Source organism: Mycetomoellerius zeteki, unplaced genomic scaffold (assembly GCF_001594055.1).
Source record: "Mycetomoellerius zeteki isolate Tzet28-1 unplaced genomic scaffold, Tzet1.0 scaffold8, whole genome shotgun sequence".
Classification (NCBI taxonomy): domain Eukaryota; kingdom Metazoa; phylum Arthropoda; class Insecta; order Hymenoptera; family Formicidae; genus Mycetomoellerius; species Mycetomoellerius zeteki.
This window is the reverse complement of record NW_017257830.1, coordinates 354,853-382,138: the sequence shown is the minus strand read 5'-3', so window position 1 is coordinate 382,138 and position 27,286 is coordinate 354,853. Positions and strand designations below refer to the sequence as shown.

Here is a 27,286-nt window from a genome sequence, read left to right as displayed (position 1 = left end):
AATTGGTCAAAGAGCAACCGCCATGTTCAAGACGATTGCGTATCCTTGAGAATGGAATATCTTATATTTTTATACCATGTATGTATTTACAAACGCACGCCGCCTACTTAATCCAATTCGCACGCCGCAACATATATGCATTCAATCTCATTCCAAAACCACGCAATATACCTACACGCTCTGTACTCCGATTGTAAAAATCATGGTGGAATTAATAAGGTGAAACATTGCGCATAATAGCGACAGTAATACTGGAAATAATCAATCAAATGTTCATCAATCAAATCAAATAATCAATCAATCAAAAACCCAATATACACTTTCTTGCGTATTCGCGATGCTCACATACCGAAACACCACCTGGTGGCCAGAAGTGAAAGCCTTGTAAGGAGGTTTGTCAAATCCAAAGAGGATTAGATAGACTGGAAGGTCCTTATGAGATATATTATTATCGTAATACATTTTCCGTATACAGCTATCAGCGCTATCTTGTGAGTCTGATGCTGCATTTATCAATAGTAAGTAAAATAGATGAAAAAATTAACGAAGCCGAATGAGATTCGAACTCGGTATCTTTCATTTTCATACCTATACCATTAAAGCTGCACGAATATTTCATTACAACTAATATTCCGTTCTGTCTATATAAAATAAAAATAAAATTAGGAGCGTAATTGTGCATCGGACTCCGCAGATGACTCTCGTCACGATATACGCGAACCTTCCGCTCTATCTAATTCTCTTTGGTCAAACCAAGGTATTTGTGGATCCATGAATAAGAACCAATCGCTTGGTGAGCAAGTTGCATTCCGAAACCCATCGAAAGAAAAGTGTTGCAACCTTTCTGTGACCGGCTGTACAAGCTTTTCTCATTTTCAATTTTCGGATCTTTAGCGAGCGTCTTCGGCGGCTCGCTCTCTTAATTTGTCGTTTGGTATAATACGTCGAACAGCGGCCGTCGCTATCGGCCTCACTGCTCTCCGTGCGCACGGTACGAAGCAGGAATGGCGGATGTGCTGCAGATATAACCCAGTGAGGTGTAAGTTTATGTACAGTATATTTACACTCTAATTATGTACAAGGTGGCCCTGAAAAGGGCCGATTGTGGTAAAATTGGTCGCTCCCCGTAGCTCAGGTATGGCCGTGTGGTCGTCCACCGCAAAGATTTCCTCGTGTTATTGTTGCGATCCACAAGGGTGTATTCAGGCGAGATCGAGGGCCGCAAGTAGTTCCTCCACGCTGGCGGTATGCCCGGTGGCGTGTGCGGTGAGAACGATCCTGTCGGCGGCCTTATCGGAGTCCACTCTCCTTCTGAGGTCTGTGTGGCTACCGATGCTGTAGGCGGCGTGGTCGGTCGCTCGGTGCCTCTGCCGGGCGGAGTGTCCGGCAATGGTGACAGCAATTCTGGTGCAAACAGGCAGCTCGGTGACGTCGGCCGATGACGTCGGCTGTCTCCTTCGTGGAGCGTCACTCCTGGCGGCAGTCGGAGGCGCCTCGGAGATATGTCCAGCCGATGTAATCGCCAGTTCCCCGTTGCTGCCCGTGGTAGTCCCTCGAGTGTGGTGGCGGCCAGCCTGGCTGGTGCTTCTACGAGCCTCGTTCCTTTCGGCAGCGTGACTACTGGGATCCGCTCTCTTTCCATGATTAGGATAGTTTGAGCGTCTTGCCCTGGTTACAACACTATGTATACAACACTATGAATACTCTCGGAAGCGCCGTGAGCCACGAGTCGTCGTCGCGACGGGCTTTTTGCTGCGCCTGGTTTTTGATTCGCGGCGCCCGTGTGTGCGGGCGGCCTACTTTTTGGCGCTACTGCCGCCACAGATCCATATCTCTCTGCAGTCAACAACTTCTTCTGTTCTGAAAAAATTTTTAACACATACTTTCGCTAACTCTTTTTTCGGGTCAGTTATGGAAAGATAAATCTCTGTTTGAGGCAGATCTCGACATACATTGTGGCATACAACAATATATTCGATTATTTGATGGCTCTTTTTTCGTAAAAACAGCACTTTTTTCTTCTAGATATCTTCTAGAAATGCAAATATGCAAATCAAAATATGCAAATAATACAATTATTGACACCTTATTAATTCCACCGTGGTAAAAATCCAGCGACTCTATCAACACACGCACAAACCAGTCATCCCCACTCCGACACATGCATGTACGCATACACGCACACGCGCGCACACACACACACACACACACACACGCGCGCGCGCGCGCGCGCCCACCCACGCCCACTAGTCGCTCTGGGCAAAGACATAGAGAATGGACTGCGCGATCCGTGGTCAAAATGGTCGAAAAAGTAAGAGAGAAGGACCGTGGAAGACGAGCAATTTGTATCTCTTTCCATTTAACGGTATAATGGGAGAGAGAATGAGAGAGATATTGGCCGTCTTCCACGGTCTCTCTCTCTCTCATTATTGTCGACCACATTTGATACACTACTTATTGTTAGATACGGATCGCGCAGTCCATTCTCTATGTCTTTGGCTCTAGGTATCAATCATGAAACTTTATGTATCAATCATGAAACTTTTCCTAGGATGAAAAATGAAAAATTTCTCCATTAACTTCAATGGTAAAAATTTTCACTTTTCACTTTCCATCCTAGGAATAAAGTTTCATGATTGATACCCTGATCGACTTTCTTTCTTTCGCCAGACTTCTGTTTCTTTCTAGCTCTTACATCTGTTATAATGTTATATTATCGTAATATTTATCATTAATCTTTGGAGGACCGGAGGCCTCTTTAGGAACTTTGAACCGTTTTAGTTAATTTTTAATTATTCTAACAATATTTAATGATATTTAGTTTAAAAAATCAAAATAAAGGATGTCATTTTTTTACGGATCGGAGGCCCCTTTAGAGACTCGACAGTGGCGCTACCTTTTTCGCCACTCAACCCTATGACATTGACAAAAAAGTTCTAGCCCTTAAAATAAAAAAGTCGACTAAAAACATGCCGGTCCTCAGAAGGTTAAGATCTTTATATCTAAATATCATTATTATCACTAAGTTTAGATTACTTATCATTTAATACTATATCTTAGTTTCTCAAGTACTACAAGTTTTTATATATTTGTAAATTAAATTGTAATGTGAAACTAGAATTTATTTACATTCTGTGAAAATAGATGGTGATAACGCGGATGCTGGTGCAGAGGATGGCGATGATAACGATCAAAATGACAGAGAAAATAATGATGATGGCGATGATGAGGATGGTGGAGATGGAGATGATTCTGGTGACGACAGTGCAGACTATGATCCTAATATTGACATTCATGATCTATCTGATGATTTCTCTTTGTCAGATATGGATGATCTAGAAATATTGTTTTCATGAATATCATCAAGAGAAATAATGTTTGCGCGCGCGCGCACAGAATTAACGACACATGCAAGCACAGATATATGGATGCGCGCGTGCGTGGGCGTGCGTGCGTGCGTGCGTGCGTGTGCGTGCGTGTGCGTGCGTCGTCGTGTATATATACATATATACACAAATAAATATTAAAAAGGAATTTTATTGTGGTTATTAATTGAATATTCTAAATGTATAATTACAACTAATTTTTCCATTGTAATTTGGATATTCTGTATTGGTTTCACATAGAAGTACATATCTGTACTCTTTAAATTACAAATAATTGATCATAAATGATTATTATGAATCCTCTATTTGATAATTAAATAAAAATATGTTATATGTTCTTTTCAATCATATGTGAATTATTTATTAGTATATGATATACAAATATAAAGACTGTATACAGAATGTCTAATAGGTGTAAGTTTGAGTTTATTGTATGTATCTACAAGCGATGCGTGCCCACATATGCATGCACTGCTCGTAGATAGATAAAACAAAGTAAACTCAAGTATGGGAAATAATGCATTACTTATCGAAATAACGCCGTTACCATTATCGTTACTTTTGTATAATAATGATTTGTTCATTATTTTATAATTTTTCATCGCAGTAACGGTAACGCTACCGTTATAATTCACTTGTGAAATATAACTCATCGTTACCATTAAAAAGTTTATTAAGACTCTTGAGTAGTCGTCACGGCCATATAGGATCGTGATGTCATGTCATAAGCGAAAAACGACACATGTTGAAGTTTCTTGCATGCCATTTGTAAATAAAGAGAATTTGGATAAAACAAATTAATGAAATCGTTCTGAAACCCTTGTAAAAATGGGACGGAGTTATTTTTATTCCCTCCCTCTCCCCTCCCTTCCCCGATAGTCAGTGAATACAGTCGTAAAAAGCACGTGAAAGTACATTATTAGGTGGGCCTGGGATCAATCATGAAACTTTTTTCCTAGGATGAAAAGTGAAAAATTTCTCCATTAACTTCAATGGTTAAAATTTTCTCTTTCCATCCTAGGGATAAAGTTTTATGGTTGATACCCTGATTAAAAATCCTAAAAATACAATAGACACCGGTCAATGCCGATTCAATCCGTGATTGGCTCTGCCATGTTGTTATGAAATCGGATGTGAGAGTGAGAGAAGCGAATATGAAAATAAGAGAAGCGACACCAGCTTGCTGTCAAAATTCTCATCGAAATTGGTTGATCAACGACATATAAACGGTATATATGTCGTTGGTGTTGATATATTGGCGTGCATTTCCATGATTACGTGATTTCTGGTTTTACAACATTATGCCGGGTTTTGGCCGATCTCTACTTTTACGGCTCCTGCACACAAAACGCGGCAACGCTTAAGGCCAATGCATGTAAAAGTATTAGTCGTAACCATAAGAACATGAAAAGCGATAAATTGATAGGCTACGGGGCAAACGGTAAGTCATGTGACTGTCTTCCGGTTGGTTAGTCATAAGGATGAACATTCTGTAGAATATTTATAGGATGTTTAGACAATGTGATTTTTTTGTCTACTCCAAATGTTTCATGAGAGATCCGTAAAAGCTTCAAAGTATCATGTGAGAACCTTCTATGAATATTTAAATATTCTCAAATGTTATTCTATTAATATTCATAGAACATACTTGTGCTGCATGGGTATGCGCTCAGAATCTTCAGATGCGTTCTCCATACAGTCGAGCAGCCGTTTGTGAGCAATTTTTGTTCATCCTAGGATTTACGCATGTGGAACATTCTTCGGCAAAACCAATGGATACTGATTTTACTGCGTTTTCATGCATTTTATGTCATAATTAACTATTGTTCCAGCAAACACAAATTTCCCACTCAACAATGTAACTGTAATATAACACACGTGTTATATTACAATTATATTGTTGAGTGGGAAATTACAACTAACAGGTACGTTACATGTAACTTTGTGTTTGCTGGGGTACATCTTAGGAAGGCTCAATCCTGTAGCTGAAACATGAAATGCGTTCTCTCATTAGGTATTCATCCGTAAGAATATATACAACAAACTTTTAATTTTTGTACAATTATATATCGCATTAAGTAGTTATGTTCGTTATTTTTTTTTAAATAAGCTTTTATACATTGACTCTCTTTCGTCCTTTGAACTCTCTAATTGTTTATTATTCTATATGATTTGGTCACTCTGATAGTCCTGTACTTTTATTAATTTGTTTAAACTTAGAATTGCCATTATAGTAACTTAATTTTAACTTAAAATTAGCATTACAATAATTTAATTTTACCTTAGGTTAGGAACTACTTGATTCTCTGATTCTTCTCTGTTTTTCCTAACTAATTTTTAATTTCCCTGACTTTCCCAGTTTCCCTTGATTTTCCTGATCGCGAACAACTCTGATTAATTATATTTAATGATTTTTATATAAGACGCCTTTTAAATACTATAGAAATGAAAATGCATTCTTTACTTTACTGTCTGTATAAATAAATAAATAATGTTTGTGAGTAAGTTTTATAAATAAATTTTATACCGCGCGCAATTTTATAAATTTTATTTCGCAATTGCATAGCGAAATAAATGTCTTTAATTTGATTCCTCGAATTTTACTACAGAAATGAGATACAGACTTTTAACGCTTATCTTATCACAATAAATGAATCATAACTGCTATTGATTGCTCAGATGAGATAAACTATGTATTCGAATAATTTTTTATCAGTTTTCGTTTTGCTGCACGGTGAGATGGAATTCTACTTCTATTTGATAATTTGATTTTGAAACATTACAAGTAATATTTTATATTTCAAATCGAGTGTAATTTGAGGCAGTTGTTTATTATAAACTGCTAATTATTTTTATGTAAAAGTGTAAAATAAAAGTATTATATGTAAATTAGTGAAATGAATCATTTTTGTAATATAAGAGAAGTACACATTTTTAACAACATTTATGTATTATTTAATAACTAAATCTTTTTAAATATTAATTGTATTTCTTTTAAAGATTTAAAGCATAAAATTTATGAAAAAAACTTTTATAAAACTAACACATTGAGTACACTGTTAGAAATGTTCTTGAATATCATTAACATTTAATATACACTGTTAAAAATTTCATGAAATTCAATGTACTTTTAAGTTACACAAGTTGTATTTAATTTTATGACATTACATTAAATTTAATATAATATAGTTTTCTTGCTCTAATTTGTACATACAAATGAATAGGAAGATAAATAAGATGACATAAATATTTATTAAGACATTGATTTCTCTCATAAAAAATTAAAAATTTTTTTTATAATAATTAATAAATGGAACGTTGCAACTTTACTTAGTCATCCTTAGCCATTAAAATAATAAGAGTAATTGTATAAGATTAAAAACTTATTAACAAATTATTGAAATTAAATATTGGAAAGAATATAGAAAAAGTCAACGAAACCATATCAAAGATTGAACAATATAACATAGTAGATGAAAAATATTAAAAATTAAGTCTTCTTTATGTAAGAGTTGTCAAAACTTTCTTTGTTCAAAGGTGAGAAAGTTTTGAACGAAGATTCAACCTTTTCTCACCTTTGAACGAAGAAAGTTTTAAAGCATGAAAGTTTTAAAGCATTAAAGATCTAGCTTCGACCGGTATAGGCTGTTGAATTTCTATTATTAATTGTGTTTCTCACATTGTACAGTCTAAAAATAAGATTCTTACTGTTTAACAATTAAATGTTTTTCGGAATAAATTTATTTACAGTTTTTCAGTACATTAAGTCTACAGTTTTTCAGTACATTAAGCCTCGGTAGTCTAATGGCTTAGGACGCTCGTATGGAATACAAGAGATCCGGGTTCGACTCCCGGCCGAGGTAATATGTTTTGCAATAAGTTTATTTACAGTTTTTCAGCACATTAACATCTTGCTAATATGATGCTTGATTGAGCATCAAATTATTATTAAAAATTGCTTGTTAATTTAATTTAATTTGTGATATTATTATAGTAGTTTAATTGCATATATATAAGTTCGGAAAATTAATTCGGTGCGCAGTTCGTGACTACGAATATGGTATATATGCATGTACATATACATATGTATAGTATATATATAATTCACATTGAATTATTTGAGCATTAAAGATCCAGCTTCGACTGTTATAGGCATTTAATTTCTAGTATTGATTGTATTCTTCACATATGCGGTTTAAAATAAAGATTCTTATTTTGTTAATTAAAAAATAATTCAATATACGAATTTTTTTCATATAATTGATTTATTAAAAATGATTGTCATGATCTGCAACTGAAATGCCCAATTAAAATAGACACAATAGTCATGATCTCGCCCCGATTACTATGATCCGTAGTCTGATTGCCCTGACCCTTCACAGATAGACTATACCAATCAAAACTACTATATCTTTTTACATCGATAAATAAAAATTTAATACGTCTAATAATTATTTTAATGGTTTTCTTTAAAGTTATAATCCTATACTGTGTATGCTCTGGAACAAATTTGATAAAAAATCAATTTTAAATGAAAACATTAATAAATTTTCTTAAATGATCGCTACCACCCCACTCTCCCCTATATACAGGGTGTTCAGCATAACGGTCCGCACGATTTTTCAGACACTTCCGATCAACAATTAAAAAAAGGCTGAATGGTGAGTATTTATCTATTTTATATAGGCTACAATATGCGATAAAAAATTAACTTTAAAAAAAACTTTTTTCATAAGGAAATCAAAGTCATCTTAAATTTTTTAAATAGCACCATATAATTTTTTTCCATAATATTGTAAGAATAACTGTAATATTCTTCAAGACGAATTCAAACCACTGCCGAAATATCATTTTTATTGATTTTATTGCATATTTTATTAAATAAGTACATGTATGCATGTATGTTCTAGTCAGCGGTTGTAAGTATTGCTGTTACAAATAATGTTAACAAATTTTATATTATAAATATCAATACAATGAATAAAACATAAATAAAAAAAATAGACATTTCGGTAGTGATTTGAATTCATTTTGAAGACCCCTACTATATTACGGAAAAAACATTGTATGGTGCTACTTGAAAAACTTAAGATGACTTTGATTTTTTATGAAAAGAAATGTTTTTAAATTTTTTTATCGCATGTTGTAGTTTGTATAAACTCTATAAATCAGATGAATATTCACCTTTCAATTTTTTTTAACTGTCGGAAGTATCTGAAAAATCGTGCGGACCGTTACGTTGAACACCCTGCATAAACGACAGGTAAAATTATGATAACTATTATTATTTCTATTTTAGACAGCAGTCCTATTTGCCCTGTATGCAATGTAGCGGCAGTGACTGCAAAAACAAATATGAAGGAATCGAAAAGTGCAATAAGCTTTGTGCTCTTATCGCCAATACAATATGATAAGAGTTGTCGTACTTGTAGTGAAACTTGCAAGAATGTCAACAAATGTAAACACTGTAAACGTGTAAGTATATAAGTTTACTTATAGATTTGAGTTAAACATTTCGTTTCGGGAAAGTTGTAAATCCATGTAGAAACTCGCTTTTCGTTATAAACATTATTCGTGGATGTAGTGTGTTACCGCCCCTTAGGAGAAGTTTCTTTATAAAAAACTAGAAACATAAGCTTTGGATTGAATCTCGCTTTGCTTAAAAAGTTGTAAATTCATGTGTAAATACATATATGTTCCTTTAACTCTTGCGTGTGGAGCATAAAACTTCTAATGAGATTTCAGTAACAATAGATTTTTTCCGGAATTAGGCTGTTAGCCTAATGTTCAACTCTCAGGCTTGAGCCTGGGGGATCCATACATATACGGAGTGGGGCATTTTAATCGCCCCAAGCCGATATTTCCGAAACTAAGAGAGATACGGGAAAAAGTTTTATTTAAAAGTTGCAGGTTTTCTTGGGGAAAAAAAGGTGGAAATAACAGATTTTGTAGGATTGACAAGTAACACGTTATATATAATATATATATATATATATATATACTTGTAACGCCGTTACTTTGTTGATCGTTACCTTGTTATAATAACGATTTGGTAATGACAATGTAATATTACTGTGACATCTCAGTAATATTTTAGCGATATTTCTGTTATATTTCATTGTAATATTGAAATAGAAAAATGATATTGCTGTGATATTACGTGCTATGTGGGCACATTTAAGAAAAACGATAAAATCCATTATTTTCGAGGAAGATGTTTTACCCTCTAAATCTCGAGATACGCACAAAAAAATAAATATTTTTTCATGCTTTACAACATATCCGAAGACTATCCAAATCTGTATCCAAATTGTATCCAATCGGTGAGGGTCAGTTCCGACGGTTGTTAGTTTAAATTAACATATGAATCTTAACATATCTTACTTAGCTTAAACTAACATTTCGAATCTTAACATTATAGAGATTCTGTGATGACTGCTGGTCAAACCATATCAACGATTTAAAAGATGAATTAGTTAATATAAATGGAGACCTCAAGATAACAGCGAAAAGATTTGAATCTAAAATAAGCAACTTTCAGGTAGTTGTAATTGATTAATTAATTCGCTTTTTTACATTAAAAAATATTTTTAAAATAAATAATAGAACATATATGGGCAATGAGAGCGTTAACACAGCGCGGGAATTGGTGCGCAATTTATATAATAGTTAAATAATATTCACATAATATATTAAAAATTGTACAATAACTGTCAAACTTATTTGGACGTTTCGGTTTTCTTCAAACCATCTTCAACAAATTCGTAAATAATGTTCATAGATGTCTTGACAAAATAGTTGGAAATTGTTGAAATTATGCTCTATATGAGACTGAGGATGAGAGTATTTCCCAACTGTCTGGTTGGGAATTGCCCAATTTTTGTCTCTTCGCTGTTTAGCCAAGTGACTAATTAAAGAGTACAATAGGCAAAATTATTAGTTACAATGTAATGAATTCAATGCATGCTTATTTTACTCACCCTCTTTCTCCATAGATCACGCTCAGTTATTCAAAACGTAGTAAGTTAAATTATAAAAGATACGATTACAAAAATTACGCAAAAATTTTCGTTATTACATTAAGTATAAAATATAAAATATAAAATTGTTACATGTGCTATCCGGATGGAAGTCAGACAAGCAATGACTGTCAAAATTATAATCTGAGAGCCACGTCCATAGAAAAATAATTATACGTCATACCAATGTAATGTCAATCTTTAAAACAAACAAATTAAAGGCGAATACATAATGTCACTATTTGAATCTCTCTAAAATGCTTGTATAAGAGTGACGCAAAAACTCCTACGTCTGATTGTAAATTCAAACTATTTGATTGCAATTGAATATTCAGCATTTTAGATATGAGTCTTCCAGTTGTCTTTCTATATCCAAGATTTTTACATTCTTCCATTCAAATTCATGGCTGTGTTCCAACCTATGCTGTGTGATCACAGATTCACAGGAAGTTTTTCTATTGATGTAATTTCTGTGTTCTTTAATTCTCGTTTTTAATAAATGTCCTGTTTGTCCAACGTAGGTTGTATCACAGTCTCGACATTGTATTTTATGATATTTTTGTTAGAACTTGAAAAGAGTCTGTCCTTATGGTCTTTAATGATGCCATCCAGTTTATTGAGGCTACGATAATACAGATTAGCACCTCTATTAAGCCAGCAGGACCAAATGAATAGAATCAATCCGGACTGATTTAATTTTTTAGTACTCATTTTGTACTAATTTGTACCACCAATAAAAATTTTGTGCTCTGTGCCGTTTTGGGGAAAAAAAAACGTAGCGCTGCTAGTTTAATATTAAGCTAGCTATGGCCGGAAACTTGTAGCTATTTTGCTTCCACCATAGCAAAGCATACGTATTGTGATCGATTTGTAATTCACTGTGATAGATGGAATTGGGAATAAGCAATGGTTTGTCCATCTATAGTTATATAAATTGTGCACCAATTCCCGCGCTATGTTAACGCTCCTATTGCCCGTATATTCTATTATTGTTTTTAATTTCGAGAGCCGATTAATATTTAAATTCTATTTTTAAAATGTTTTAAAACTATAAGTATTTGAAAAAAGTTAAATGTCTTTTAAGCCTGGAAACAAAACGTCGCGTTTAAAATTAAGCAGATAATAATCTATGCTCAAAAAGTATATCTGTATAATGGACATATAAGGCATTCCATGTGAAGGTGAACTATCCATTTTCAAAAACGTTCCGGATTTTGACGAAACTTACTGATGTTGATGGGTTTGAGAATGTAACCTGTTGTACAAAGTCTAAAACTATTAGTCCAGCTAGTTTAATAGGAAACAATAGGAAAGAATACTCACTTAAATGCTTCAACAAGGACTTCATAATGTTATGTAATTTCCAAGCATGACACGTGAAACAAGCAGCGAAATTTTAAGACCGATTTACGCAGTGCCGTAACAATGTCAAATGATTTTAAATTCTCCACTGCGATAAAATTGTTTGTTAATACAATATATTACGCTTGAAATTCGTGGAAAACTCTAGTACGGCGCAATGCGCGTAACCGAGTAGTCGGATACACACTTTGTCTTGTATCGCTGTCTTTCTAAAATTATATCTCGAAAACGGCTGAGCCTCCCAGCATGCGGCTTCGTACGATGAAAGTCGCCATATAGTACTATATTAAAGCGATTAAGAATAAAAATCGGCACTGACCCCTGATTATGGGGCGCGATTTTAAAGATTTCAAACACTTTAACAGGAATGATAATAAAGAGTTACTCAAAATAGGACATCACCACGTGAAAAAGCAGAATTTTTTCTGTAGGAAATGGCATTAACTTCATTTTATTAAACAATAAATGTCAGTACGTGGTTTAAATTTAACTAAGGACTTACACCACGAACGCATGATATTCTTAGCGATTAGTTTATATTTGACTTCAAAACATATAATCGAATTACAAAAATATTACATAGACTTTTTGGCTTTAAATTAGGCCATCTTCAGTATCGCAATAATTCTTTATGTAACTTAACATTAATACATATTAATGCAAAGGTCCTAAATTTGAGTTTTCACGTTATACCATGTCTACTTATTAATTACGCAGGAACGCTCATTAACTAACAAACTTATTTTTTATGATAAAAAGTGAATTTCTGATCCAGAGGAATTTGTCTATTATTACAATCAATCCGATAGTCCAAAAGTTCGTCATTAATAGTTAATCATTTTAGTAATTAATAGTTATTTTATTAATTTCACTTTTAATTCGAAAAAATCTAGAAAAATATATAAACAACGATAAATCGCATTTCTTCCTTTTGCAGCTACTGAAATTGGACTAAAAATCTAAAATTTGCACAACAGATTGCATTCTCAAACTCATCAACATCAGTAAGTTTCGTCAAAATTCGGAACGTTTTTGAAAATGGGTGGTTCACTTTCACATGGAATGCCCCATATGTATACTTACTTGTGTGAAACAGTTAATTAATTCTTTTATTACAGACTAAAGCAAATGAAACAATGAAATTCGTCGATAGAGACATAGAAATTAAAATATTTGAAATTAATAAAAAAAGGGAGAGTCTAATTAAGAAAGTTGAACATATGGTCGCTGCCGGAGAAGTACCAGTTAACAATATAAGACAAAAGATTCAGAAAACTCAGATGGAAATAAGGCAACAGAAGGAAGTATCGTATGATACATTATCTAATAACGAGGAAAAGGTATGAAATTTTAAACTTTTAATATTGTTTCCATTTAAGATTTCAAAGTTGACCTTCAAGGTGTCCTTCAAGGTCACATGAAAGTCATTTCAATATAACCACATATACAATAGACCACTTGATATACTAAAACTTTTGTATTGAACATTTTCTTCCATAATCATTATTTTCCAAGATATTTGACCGTTACGGAACTTTCTCCCATCACTGTATAAGGAATGACATAATTATAGTAAACCTAGCGAAAATTTTTCTCAGATTTTTTCATATAATTTTTTAGAATTTCTATAAAATTTTTCAGAATTTCTAAATAATTTTATAATTTTTTCACGTTTTTTATACAAATTGGAATACTTCTCAGAAAATCTACATCTTTTCTCAGAATTTTCCATACATGTTAATTATGAAAATCGTAAGATTTCTAAGATTCTTTGTAAGTATAATTTCTGATGAAATGTTATAAAATCTACAAAATTAAAAATATTTTTTAAAAATTATGGGATGAGAAATCTCAGAATATTTCAGAATTCACTTGTACATAAAAAATTATGAGAGAAGATATGAACTTTCTGAATATTTTTGAGTATTTCTGAAAAATGTTCCAATTCGTATAAATATTATAAGAAAAATTTTCATCAGGAAATACTTTCATTTTTTTAATAAAATTGCAATATTGTATAACTAAAAGCAAATACAATAACATGTTAATATTTTTTTATTTTTCGCATTACAATGGTTTTATTAATTAAATAAAAACGTACAGTAACTGTGGGTAAGATGACGAATGTCGTGTATGGATAAGATGACGCTCTTATGCAGGCAGATTGTAGATTAGGTTATTTAAATCTTATTTTATTTTTGACTATACACAATAGTAAGTAGGTATATTTTACTAATAAGTTAATTACGTAATTATTACATACAGTACATACATAAATATAATTATGTTAATGTTTTTTAACGTTTCAATAATTTTATTTTCATAAATTATATAAAGGTTTTATTTTGTTTTTTTATATTTTTCTCTAAAACTTCTTATAATATATTAAAATAATATAAACGTATTATAATAAATCTTTTTTTTTACTTATAAAAAGTATATTTTTAACTTAAATTGACTTTTCGTCATCTTATCCACTACTAAAAGTCATCTTATCCACATATGAGGGCAAGATGACAAAATTGACATGTCCTTAAAAAAATTTTAAAGAATTGTAATTTATTTAATAACTTTATAATTTTTGTAAATGATGACTAAGACTGTAGTGAACTTGAAAAAAAATTAATCAGTCTCTTTACTTCATCACAGAAAGTAGGAAAAATCGACAAACCTTAAGGTCGCCATCTTACTCCCCTTTCCCCTACTCTTGAAACCATTCAATTTTCATTCTGGAAATTTTTTTCTCTTATAGTTTCGATATTCATTTCAAAAGAAAAAAACCGATTTTTTTTAAAGGAATATTTTACCCCCTAAAACTGTAATTCCGCACGAACAAAAAATAGTTTTGTGTTACGGATGAACTACTCTACTTGCACACAAAGTTTCAGAATTTTTTGAATTTTTGAGTTGCCTAGTGTCCCTTGTTAGTTAACAAATACCAGTGTATAATTTCATTTCCGTGCGATCTCCTTTTGTTTAATATTAATTAAGTGCAAAAATATTTGGGGATTTCATGCAACATAAACAGACCTATCGGTACGGAGTGAACAAAGTGCAAAATTATTGCAGAAAATGACTGCGTTCAACATTGGCAGTGTTTCTGAACGCACCCAACAATGTATCACTAGCGCCACTCGTGACCGGATGTGTAAACGTACAAGAAAATCTTATATCGTTTTCGATTGGAGTGCACTGGCTGCACTCAGTGTCAAGAGCGTGTTCGATTGGCAGTGCCAATGCGCATTTGGCTAGTGTCACGTATTTATTTGACTGCACGACACTCGCGTAGTGCGCACTCAATGTGCACTAAGTAGCACGAGATATTTTGACGGTGCCAGTTCAGTGCACTGGATACATATATAGGATATTAGTGCATCGTTTTGTCAGTATAAAAAGACATACAGTAGGGACAAGTAAATCTATAATTTATATCATGCAAATTATTGATAAGTATGTACATATGTGATATTCTTGATATCTCATATATTATTTAATTACATGTAGTAAAAAATCATTACTTAAAGTTATGAACATGAGATGTCGAGGTTATTTTTCTGCGTTCTTCCTGCAGTCTAGTCAAGTCCTTACAATCTTACAACTCGAAATGGCATTTCAGTTTTAGCACTGAAAATCTTGGCGTGTTCTTTTGAACTTGCACTATTCAGTGCAATCCATGGAACTTGTCCAGTGTTGGCGTGAACTGAATGCGCACTGATGCGCACTAACTTTTTCCCAATCAAAAACGCTATTAGTCGATGATGATGACGTTTCTTAATATCAAATGTTTCAATTTCGAACTTTGCAATATCTTTGCTCGTGCCTCGTAGGGTTCATAGAGAGAAAATAAAAGCAGTTATCGTACAACGGGAGTGCAGTCGATCGATTAAGCTGACATAGAATCTAATCGGTTCAGCTGTTATTGAGATTTAATAATCTCGGTCCCTCTTATCTCCGGCTTGCGTAAAGTATTCACGATAATGTCGCTGCGCTTGGCTTAGCGCTGAGACACTACCGTGTCTCCAGATTCCTGTTGTTCGTTATTAGAGGGTGCCGACTCCAACGTTGGCGAGTTTCGACGGTGAAGTTGCATGTCTTTTATAGTTTAGTACAACACATTGTTGTAAGCTGAAAGTGATTCAGTCATTCAGTCCTCACAGGTTAGATTTCTCGATATTAAAGTTATTTTCCAATCGATTGAAAATAAACCGTGATAAGTTGTTTTTCCGACATGTGCTTCTTCACTACTTCGATCTCGAAAAAACCGCAGCTGAAACGCATTGTTTATTATCCATGTGGTGATGAAACTCCATCGGAAAGAACATACAGAGTTTGGACGCTTTCGAAACGGTTATTTTGATGGTTATTTTGTGAGAGATAAAGAACGTCCCGGACAGCCGAAAAATTTGGTGTCGAGCTACAAGAATTGCTACATGAGAATTCAGCCCAAACGCTTTTAGAGTGGTATTCATTCATTTTAAATATTCATTCATCTTCCCTTCGAAACAAATCAATTTTGGAGATGAAAAAACGGTAGGAATTAAGTTTAACACCTTAATAAAGGAAGGCCATTAAGATTGAGAGTAAGACTGCAAATATTGTCAGCGTACAATATTTTAATGTTCAACTTATTCTGTTTAAGGTATTTCTCCAAGAAATTGAGTTTCTATAGATTCTTTTGAAATTTGGATAATATGTTTAAAATAATTTTATCTATATGTGGTTAAAATTTCAAAGACCCAGCGGTGCCGAAATGGAGATACACCTTCAAAGTTTTTCAGCTTTTAATACGTAAACTTCTATACCAAGCCTTGCCAAAGTAACGTTTTAACACTTGGCGGCGAAAATCTTCTACAAATTTTTTAAAAAATAAACATTTAATGTAGAAATATTATAGGAACCTTATTTTTAAAAAATAGGGAGCCTTATAGCGGTGCCGTTTCTGAATTAGAGTAGTTCAAATTTGTAATTTGATGGAATTCTCCTTTTTGCACACCGAGTGACAGGGACATGTTGTTACCATATTTCAACAGTCTTCAGTGCGGACTAGTGTTCGTGTACACAGGTACGATATTTATGCGTGTGTGTGTGTATGCTCGCCTTAAAAGTTTCTCTCTTCATTCAGAGAGCACGCGCGGAGAGGCATATTCGTAGATTGTACGCGATTATAAACTTTCTAACGTGATTGTAGCTGAAGAAATACATTCTTTTTATATATTGCTTCAAATATTCAAACGGTTCGGCTTATTTTAAACCATCTTTAGCGATTAAATAATTGAAATAAAAATGACAAACATTCCTGGTAAACATGGTGAATTCTAAACTTCAAGGTTGAAGTTTAAACTCAAGAATGTCCATCTTAACCTTTATGTAACAGATAAAATCAATTTCACTGAGAGTGCTTCTGCGAAATGAACTCCACGGATTAATATCAAAGACTTTTTCATGTTAAAACACGTATTCTTTAGATTTGTTTCTTCGTTTTACGAGGATTTAACTTCAAACTGAAAGTTATTTTCTATGTTCTGCAATCCTATCGTGTAATGACACCATAGGAAGTCAGGTAGTCAGGAAAGGCGGCAGGGAAAATCAGGGATAGTCAGAGTCTCAGTGATTGAACGAAAGTAGTTTACAATTTTTACTGTCCAGTAACTACAAGTTTCTTTTATTCACCCATTACAGTTACTTATCGAGAAATGGAGAGCAAGCGGTTCCCGCATGAACGCGATATCGATCTGGCGATGAAATCTTCTGGTTCCGAGGATCTCTCGCTACACCGTATTGAAAATATGTTGCCCGTTGCTCTGCTAGTCCAAATCTAAATTCTGCTCCACTGCTCCGATCCGCACTATTGCTCCGGGGCGACTTATTATACAATTACCGGCGCTGTCACCGCACGTTAGATGCGCACGGAGAATCAATATATTAATCGATTTGGATCTGCGTTGGCCGTTCTCGACTTCTGTCGAATCGAACAATAATTATTACAATGCAAATTTTGTATTGTAAATTCTGAAAACACAAGTTTAACGAATACGTGTTTTAACATGAAAAAGTCTTTCTTTGATATTAATTCTTAAATTGTTTCAAGAACTTTTTCTTAAAACTTACATTGTTATTTTGCGGAGTTATTTTAAATTACTATGTACAATAAATCTAATTGTCGGAAACTAATTATATGTCAGAAAATGTTTTCTTTTTCGTTCATAAAATTGTTATTCAATTCAATTTTTTATATTTTTCTAAGTTTGTACTAAAAAAATATTTTGGAGAATCAGTTTCCTCTTATACATATAATTTCGTTCAGTCAACGAATGATTGAAGCAGTCACTGTGTATCATTGTTGTTCGTCGGTTTATCAAACGATGATGAGTTCGACAATTAAGTGATTTCAGCAAATTATTCGGTGGTGCGTTACATAATTGTCAGGCTAGTCAGTCATCAAGCGAATTTTCCAGTCTCAGCGAATATACGCGTCGACGGGTGTGGTAATAAATTATAAAAGATGATCGGTAATTAACAGTAACTGCAACTGGATAGCGTTTATATCATCTCTGTGAATATACGTCCGCCGGTGCCTGTAGCTGACTCTTTATGGTGGGGTGTGCTTGTGACGTAAATTATTAGCCCTTGAGTTCTACAGAGAACCATCGTGTTGAGTCTATACATGTGTGCGTTTATGTGTGTTTCTCTCTGTGTTCGCGGGCGTGGTTTGGGGAGAGTGTCGGGCGTGGCTACGAGTTAACCTCGAAAAAGTTACCTCGAGAGAAAGAGAAAGAGAATACGCTGAGGGAATATATTTACAGTGAATTGATTCAGAATGGATCCCATTTCGTTCACACGAATATATAAGTTGCAAAATCTACTTTCCTTATCGGCATCATATTTTAAAAACAGCAGCTGAAGAAAGGTTTTCTTCGTGGGTATTCTTTATCGATATGATAATTTAGTTTTGTAATTGATTTGAATATGTTGGTGCATAAATTTTAATGGTATCTGAAATAACAAATACAGAATGTTGCAGATAATAGGTACATTTTTTCAGATTACCATGGAAGATTCTTTAATGATAATATAATAAAAAAATATAATATAAGATTGAAAGATTTTTGGCAAATATATTATCTAAATTAAACAATATAAATACATACATAGATAGACAAAATCTTTCTTCTTCAATTAACTCTAATTGAATATTACGCGTGCGCATTAAAAGAATTTTAATTTATAATTTAAGTACTACGATATTTAATAAAGAAGAATAAAAGGTCACAACAAATCGATTGCTTTTTACAAAATATTTTATTAAAAAATACTTTTCAAATAAATTCTTACAATGAGAACTATGGAAAAAATATTGATGATAATAATAAAGTTACAGCATGAACTAATATACAGTGCCCGCCAAAAGTTCCGGGCCGGCACGTTTGGCCGGCTGAATATCTCGGAAAGTATGTATTTTTGAGAAAAATGTTTTAGACAAAAATTGTAGGGTTTAAAAAGATCTATTCAATGATCATATCCGCTTGACCTTGGGTGGCATCGCCAAGGTCAGGTCAAGGTCAAATTGATTTTTTTAAATGGAGTACTCTTTTAATGCCAGAATTTAATAACTGGTGTCAAGACCTTTTCAAAATATTATAATAATGTTATTTTTCATTAAATACTTTTCGAGTTATAAGGCTTGAAAGTTACGGTATTGCCGGCATTAGCATTGCGCAAGGTGTCCGATCGATGGCTAAAAACTCTTGAATGTTATTCAGGATCATGTCCTGGATAACATTTGTCAAGATCAAAGTCATTGGAGATTGTATCTATTATTTTCATTTCTGCACTAAGAATTCATTTTTTCGTAAAAATGAAAATAAGAAGTACAACCTCCAATGACTTTGATCTTAACAAATATTATTCAGAACGTGATCCTGAACAACATTCAAGAGGTTTTAGCCGTCGATCGGACACCTTGCGTAATACTAATGTCGGCATTAATTTTCAAGCCTTATAACTCGAAAAGTACTTAATAAAAAATAACTTTATTATAGTGTTTTGAAAAGCTCTTGACACCAGCTATTGAATTTTGGCATAAAAAATAGAGTATTCCATTTAAAAAAATCAATTTGATCTTGATCTGACTTTGGCGACGCCACCCAAAGTCAAGCGGATGTGATCAGTGGATAGATCTTTTTAAACCTATAACTTTTGTCTGAAATTTTTTCTCAAAAATTTATACTTTCCGAGATATTCAGCCGGAACTTTTGGCGGGCACTATATAGAAATATACAGTAATGTATAGAAAGTAATTTATAGAAATTTCTAAATTGTATATTTTTGTTTGTCATAAAGTGTAATACGGCTGTAAAGTTGCAATGTGTCTCATTCGATTTAATTCCTTATAAGACAGAGACCTTTGATAGCTTAAGAATAAGTGGCGAGAAATGAATAAAAGAAATGAAAGAGAGAGAGGGGTAGGGGGTAGCAGGAGAGAGAGAGAGAGAGAGAGAGAGAGAGAGAGAAAAGAGGAGTAGGATCATAAAGGGCTGACGAAGGGAGCAGAAAGGAGGATGAGGGAAGCCGCATTGTGGAGAAAGAGACAGGATTCAGAAGAGCCTTTACCATCGTACCAGACCACCGTGCCTGCGTTTGTACAGTGGTAATGGGCTGTCAGGAACAGACTTTAGCTGCTCGTGCCTTATACACCAACACCATTATCCTCTTGCTATGCCGAGTTAGATTCTATCGGTTCATGAACCCGCCCTAAACTTGTATCTCTCTATCACTCTTTAACCTCACGACTCATTCCTTGTTGTTATTGTCAGTTTTTTAATCGATTTAATTCGTTGATACATTTCTACACTATAGCTAAATATAACTTTTCAACACTCTAATCTAAATTCGGTAATGTTTAGTTCATTCTAAACTTATTTATTTTTGTTTTCAATTCTACTGTCTAAGATTATGCTTATTTATTTCTGAGAACTATATAAAGGTGCACTAAAATCTCCATATTTAATATTTAAATATATGTTTAATTAATACTTAAATAATATTTAAATCTATTATGTCGATAATAAATTTAAATATTATTTATGTATCAATCAAGTATATATTTAAATATCATTTGTGAATATAATAGTTTTTAATAATTGTACATTATTATAACTATCATAACTGTTATTAAAAGAAATCAAATTAAGTTTCATTTAAAATTAACGTGATGTTGAAATTGTTTTCGACACATCTTGGTATAATCTTATATCACGCTTACACAATATTTTTCAAGATACTTATAAAGAAATATATGCTTTAAAACGTAATCTTGGCAAAAGTTAAACGTTGCTCGCATTAATAAAGATATTAATTAAAAGAAATTACTTATTTTATAACGGTACTCCTTTTTAAATTTGACAAAGTTAGTATACACACACACGCATATATATATATATATATATATAAAATGATGTATTTTATTACGGTTATAGATAGTGTTGCTATTCATGTAAAAAATTACGTTTAGGAATGGCTGTACATGTTTGCGCGCACGTGTGTGCACGTATGTGTGGTTCGCGTATCACTTTTAAAACGTGTCAAAAACAAAACTCTATTAAAACATAATCGAGCGTCGTCTGAAATGCGTATAAAGCAAACGTATATAAATTGAAATGTAAAGCACACAAATGTAATTAAAAATATAATTAAAAATACAAAGTAACATAATATATCGTAATCGAACCAATTTAATTACTTACATCATTTCTCCTTATTTATACATAGGGTGTCCCACAGGAAGCTGTTGAAACTAATCAGCTGTCATTTTCGAAAGTATTTAGTTATTGAAAAAACAAAAATTGCGCTGAAAAAAGAAAAGTCTGCAATTTTTAATGAATATAAATAAAATTTAATAAAATGTTTGTGTATCAGTTAATTTTATTGATGAAAAATATGCTAAAATCAAGTAAACGCTAAGATTAATATCAAAGACCATAGATAAGATCGAAAAACAGTTTCAGATTTAGTAGCAACTATTTAAAAGTTATTAGCAATATTAAAAACGATATGTTAGAAAAAGTTTTTACGAGTTTCCGTAACAAAAACTGTGTTTTGTACAAATTCAGATAATGCACACTCCGAAAAAATTATTCCTTGGGATTATGAGCATATTTTGCCATTAACAATGCCAGAGCCTACAGCGGATAAATGGAAAAAAATTGCCAAAGATTTTTAGAATATTTGAAATTTTCCAAATTATATAGGCGCTCTTGATGGGAAATATGTGGTCATTCAAGTTCCCGCAAATAGTGGATCTCAATTTTTTAACTATAAAAAAACGTTTTCTATTGTTCTTCTAGCATTAAGTGGATGCACATTAGAGATTCATCGCGGTAGATATAGATGTATATGATAAGAATTAGGCAAAGTTCTTGAAAAAAATAAATTGAATGTTCCAAAAGATAATGTGCTTCCTAATACGCAGATCATTATGCCTTATGTCATAGTTGATGATGAAGCATCTAAGGACACGTAACAACTGTTCATGTGGAGAGAAAAAAGGAAAACGGAAACAAATATACACAGTTACATGTACATACGGAAAAAACAGTGCGAAATACAATAAGCCTTTTAAAACGCATAACTTATTTTTCAACACTAAAGTATAAATTATTTTCATCTTACCTGATTGCTTCATTTCCTTTGCAATTCCTTTCCAAATATTTTCTTTCAACATGGTATTATTATATTTTGGATGGCTCATTACGTATTAATACTCATGAGATTTTACATTTTCTATTAATTTTTCTTGATCCATCTTCTGCGTCCGTCCTTTACCTTTCACTAATTCAAATTGACAGATTAACACCGACACGTAAAGACATGGACCAACACGGACCGTCAAAACATTCTTTGCGAGAATATCGGCCGGTGTCGATACATTCCGTTTATGGAACATGTAGATCCGTGCTGGTTAATGTAAACAGTCTCATTTAAAACGCATGTTAGAATATTTTGTCATGCCAGTGCCGATATAAGTCGTTGCCGGAACGTAACTATGGCGGAAGGATTACATGATGTGTGCAGTTGGACAGTGTCTCTGTCTAAATATCTGCGCTCTCCGTCTATTGACTTCATAGTAGACAAGGGCTACTAACTGCGAAACGCGAAACATATTTCGCGTCGAGACGTTGGTATACTGAATCTTTCCTTGTTTGGTACACTTTATAATGTACCTTAGTTTTTCTTTTTAACCTTCATAATTTCTGTCTTAAATTAAATATTGGAAAAAATAAATGAATGACAGAGAGGGGGGGAGGGAGGGAGGAAGAGAGGGAGGGGGAGAGAGAGAGAGAGAGTCAATAACCAATATGCAATAAGTAAAAGGATATCATCAGTGCAACAAGTACCAAGTGCCATATTAATTACGAAATTACTAACTTAAAATTATAATACACTAGTAATCTTAAAATTATTAGTTATAAATTAAATATATTAGAACATGTATTTTGGTTAAAAATTAAGTTAAAAATGAAGTATGGCATTAATACCCGACAAAAAATTTTTCATACACGAATATATATAAATATATAAGTATAAACATGCATAACCATGTATAAACACATACATAAAAGTATATAACTTTATATATACTTAATTATATAGGAGCAATTTTTACATTTCTGCAAACTTAATTTTTTCTAAAACAATATAATAAACAATGCGGAAATTACCTTTGTAATTATTTTTTATACTAAACAGTAATTTTACAAAAGAAAGAAGGATGTATGGATATGTATGGACATATTTCATATATAATTATGTATAATTGTATGTATACTTATATTGTATGTTTATGAAATAATGAATTGCTTATCACTTAATAGCAAAATACAGTGCGACAACTCTTTGTAAATGTAGAATAGTTCAATGCGACAGTAAGTAATTACACTGTATGATACATTAAGGAGTCGACTACGATAATCATTTCTTAATATATCACACAATAAATTTTCTTTCCGCGATGATCTAACCTAGCTGGATGTATGTTATACATACGTACAAGAATAGAAAGAGAAACTCAGATGGAGAAAATGCGTTAAATAAGGACAGTATACTGAGTTGAGTATACTGAGTAGCCATTATGTGCCTTCCAACAAGCGACACGGTACAGTGATCATCTCATCTTTGTTTAACATTGGCAAACAACAAGGATGTAATGATTCATTGTGTCACACCGTGTCATCTGTGTCGCTTGTTGGAAGGCTTGCTTACTATAGACGACGCGGAGTAAAAGTAGGCGTGGTTTGACCGAACTGCACACACCATGTAATCCTTCCACCATAAACGTGACGGTCCGTGCCGTATAGTCTGAATCAACCTTTACTTGTAACGCCGTTACTTTATCGTCACTTTGTTAGAATAACGATTTAGCAAATAGTAATGATGTTGTGAACTTTTTATAATGTTAACGGTATAATGCAGGGTTGGCAAACGTTATTATTCAGTTACTTTGTCGTTATATTTTTATAGTAAACAATTTGATGACGATGTTGCAATTTTTTATGAAGATAACGCTAACTAACTAAACGCTAAGGTTGTACTAAGGTTAGAAAAATCATTTCGAAAAGTAACACTATTACGCGTTACACTGAAAAAGTTATCAAGTATAACGAGTAACGCATAACGTTACGCGTAACGTTACTCGTTACTAAAAAGTAACGCGTTATAAATTAGGAGTTATTTTTTTCAGTAATGAATGAAAACTTTTTCAATCCATTACAAGTAATGATTGACTTTTCTAACTCTGATGTTAGCATTACCATCATAAAAAATTCACAATGTCATTACCAAATCGTTATTATAACAAAGTAATGATCAACAAATTATACTATAATGTAACATCAGGATTGGAATGGTCACTCGTTGCTTGTAACGGGTTGGAAAAGTCACACACACGTACGCACGCACACTCACTCACACTCACACACACATACACAACTTTACTGAACATTACTGAACATTACAAAAAATAGTGCATCATTTGTGCTTCGTACTTGTAATGAGATAACATGTTACATTTACTTTTACTTTTTCAATAAGTAACATGTAATAGTAACGAGTTATTACTTTTCAAAAGTGACATTCTTAACTTGAGTACAATCTTATCGTTTACAATAAAAAAAATTGTAACGTCATTACTAAATTGTTATTATAAAAAGTAACGGTATATACTACACAATGTTAAATAACAATAGTGTAACTATTGTTTTAGTATAAAATAACGATATGATTGAGTAGGAACTGTGGCGACTCACGTTAGGTTAAATTTGACACTACAGATTTAACAGTGTATTATATATAACTGTGCAATATTTTTTTGCGTCATATCTCTTTGTATATTTTCACGGTTTTTTGCATGTATTATTCCTGTTAGTAACATTATTTTTCAATCTTGGATTTCTCATCTTATTGACTGATTTTGTAGAAAACGATGAAAACTCCAATCAAACCCAGCAGCCCCTGGTTCTCGCTTCGGCTGGTTCCAAATGCTCGCCATCCACCCCTCTCATCTTTCACGTGCCTTCCTCTTCCCGAGTAATCAATACTATGAGGCGTTCTGCGTGGGACAGGTTCAATGCTGGTCCAGATTTTAAAACTAAAAGAAAAATCGAGGTACATCATAAAAAAAGTAGAGAAATTTCGATTTACTGTATTTCGGAAAAGAATGACTGAAGAATGGATCATTTCTGATAATACCATAACATTTTTCTTAATTTTTTTTTATTATGGACGAAAATGCTCGTACATATTAAGAGACATAATAATTCTCGCGTCAATTACGCGAGACCCCCTGTGTTCTTTACGTGAGCCGGCGATTTATAAATATCCGAAATTATCAGATCCCAATAAGAGCTGAATTGATCAAATTTTGAGTAGGTAATCGATAGTTCATATTTTGAATCGCATAAATAAAAGTATTTCTATTTCGCTGCGTGTTCTACGAACAAAGATATTGTGACGTAAAAACTGACAAGGGAAGTTTCACAACTGTCCGGAACCGATTTGATTCTCTATGAAATATGTTGTTAAATACGAAAATCTAAGAGACACGTATTTTTTGTACGTGCCCTAACTCATGTTTAAGGAGTGAAACACCTTTGAAAAAAACGGTATTTTTCTTTCGAGGCGAATATCATTGGAAGTATAAAAGATAGAAAAAAATTTTTTAAACAAAAGTTGTACGGTTTCAAGAGTATTTCAATGTTGTGAAGAAAAAAATTAAAAAAATTTTTTTGTTTAACAATTATTATATATATATAAATTTAAAAAATTATTTTTTTTTAATCATCAACACACAAGTGGTCTCAGGCATTACACCCGCACTTTTAGATTTTGATTCCGGGCTTAGGGACAAGAGCAGGAAATTTGCGAGCGCACGTACGAGGAATCGCGCGGGCGTTTACCATTATTCGGAGCGCTTCTGGGTATACGATCTCAACGAATTATTTTTTTTTTAATCGTTAGTGGTCTCAAGCATTACACTAGCACTTTTAGATTTTCGTTTGAAACATCTGAACATACGTTGAAAATTTCCGGTCACAATGGCTGCGTTCGGAAACGTCGCTCGGATACCTCCGATGCCTCGGATTCGTCATCTGTCCTTCTTTAATATTAAATGTTAAACAAGGACAGGTGATGAATCCGAGGTATCGGAGACATCCGAGCGACGTTTCCGAACGCAGCCAATGTATGAGTGATCTTCAATTGTCTGTAAGCATATATTTTTGTATTCCTATTGGAGCATCTTCCTGTTATGGTCCAAATAACTTTAATTCCTCTTATATGAAATTTTTATATCGCAATTCATTCAAAGACATTTTCCCTTTCAACTAAAGTAGTAGTTATTTAATTCTCCTTCAAAACGTTATGACAAATTGTGTTACCTTGTCCATTCAAGTGTTATCATAAAAAAATAAGGAATCCCAGATAGCATAACTGATCCATTTGAATTCGAAAAGAATTCATCTTCTCGAGTTCTTTATGAATTAGCGTGATTTGTTCGAAATGAACTTAAAAAGAATTCCTTTCCGACAATTAACAAAGGACTTCATAAAAATACTTCTTACAGAGTTAAATTGAAGTTAATTTAATGAAATCCTTTTTCTATTCGTAATGGGTTTGAAAAAAATTCATTTTTGACTTGGTCACAATATACTTGTACAAAACCATTCCCGCTATAAGTCATGATCTGCCGTTACTAGAATTGTATCGTGTTTCAGTGATTGCTACCAGCATAATGGAAATTAGTTTTTGCAATATCGTTTTATATACATGCATACAAAAAATATACAGACAAAATATATACTACAAATATGGGGTGGGGCAGTAACTCTGTCCACTTAGAGTATTTCTGCTATTTTTAGGGATATGAAATAATATATTCATTGAAGTTGTATAGCATCAAGAGTTGTGGTACAATATACTACTAATAGTTTTTTTATGGGTGGAGACGCTTCGGATATTTTAAGGTCA

At 33.0% G+C, this 27,286-nt stretch overlaps 2 protein-coding genes and 1 non-coding gene across 5 annotated transcripts in view; all 3 read left to right on the top strand.

Moving 5' to 3' along the window:
* mahj (LisH and WD40 domain-containing protein mahjong) overlaps positions 1–3,415 on the top strand; it is a 31,214-nt gene extending 27,799 nt beyond the window's left edge. The window contains 1 exon segment of the mRNA XM_018459178.1: positions 3,145–3,415. Within this exon segment, the coding sequence (XP_018314680.1) occupies positions 3,145–3,356 (212 nt within the window). The 3' untranslated portion in view covers positions 3,357–3,415.
* Positions 3,416–6,149: 2,734 nt separating this feature from the next.
* Positions 6,150–27,286, top strand: part of LOC108729847 (uncharacterized) — a 49,320-nt gene continuing 28,183 nt past the window's right edge. For 2 of the 3 annotated variants that reach the window (XM_018459181.1, XM_018459179.1), the window contains exons 1-5: positions 6,150–6,171; positions 7,137–7,246; positions 8,686–8,861; positions 9,808–9,930; positions 12,886–13,107. In XM_018459181.1, the coding sequence (XP_018314683.1) occupies positions 8,742–8,861; positions 9,808–9,930; positions 12,886–13,107 (465 nt within the window). In that variant the 5' untranslated portion in view covers positions 6,150–6,171; positions 7,137–7,246; positions 8,686–8,741. The remainder of the gene's footprint in view (positions 6,172–7,136; positions 7,247–8,685; positions 8,862–9,807; positions 9,931–12,885; positions 13,108–27,286) is intronic. The other variant, XM_018459180.1, reaches the window with a different exon arrangement.
* Positions 7,177–7,249, top strand: TRNAS-GGA (transfer RNA serine (anticodon GGA)). Its single transcript has one exon. It is a non-coding gene; the product is annotated as a tRNA-Ser (tRNA).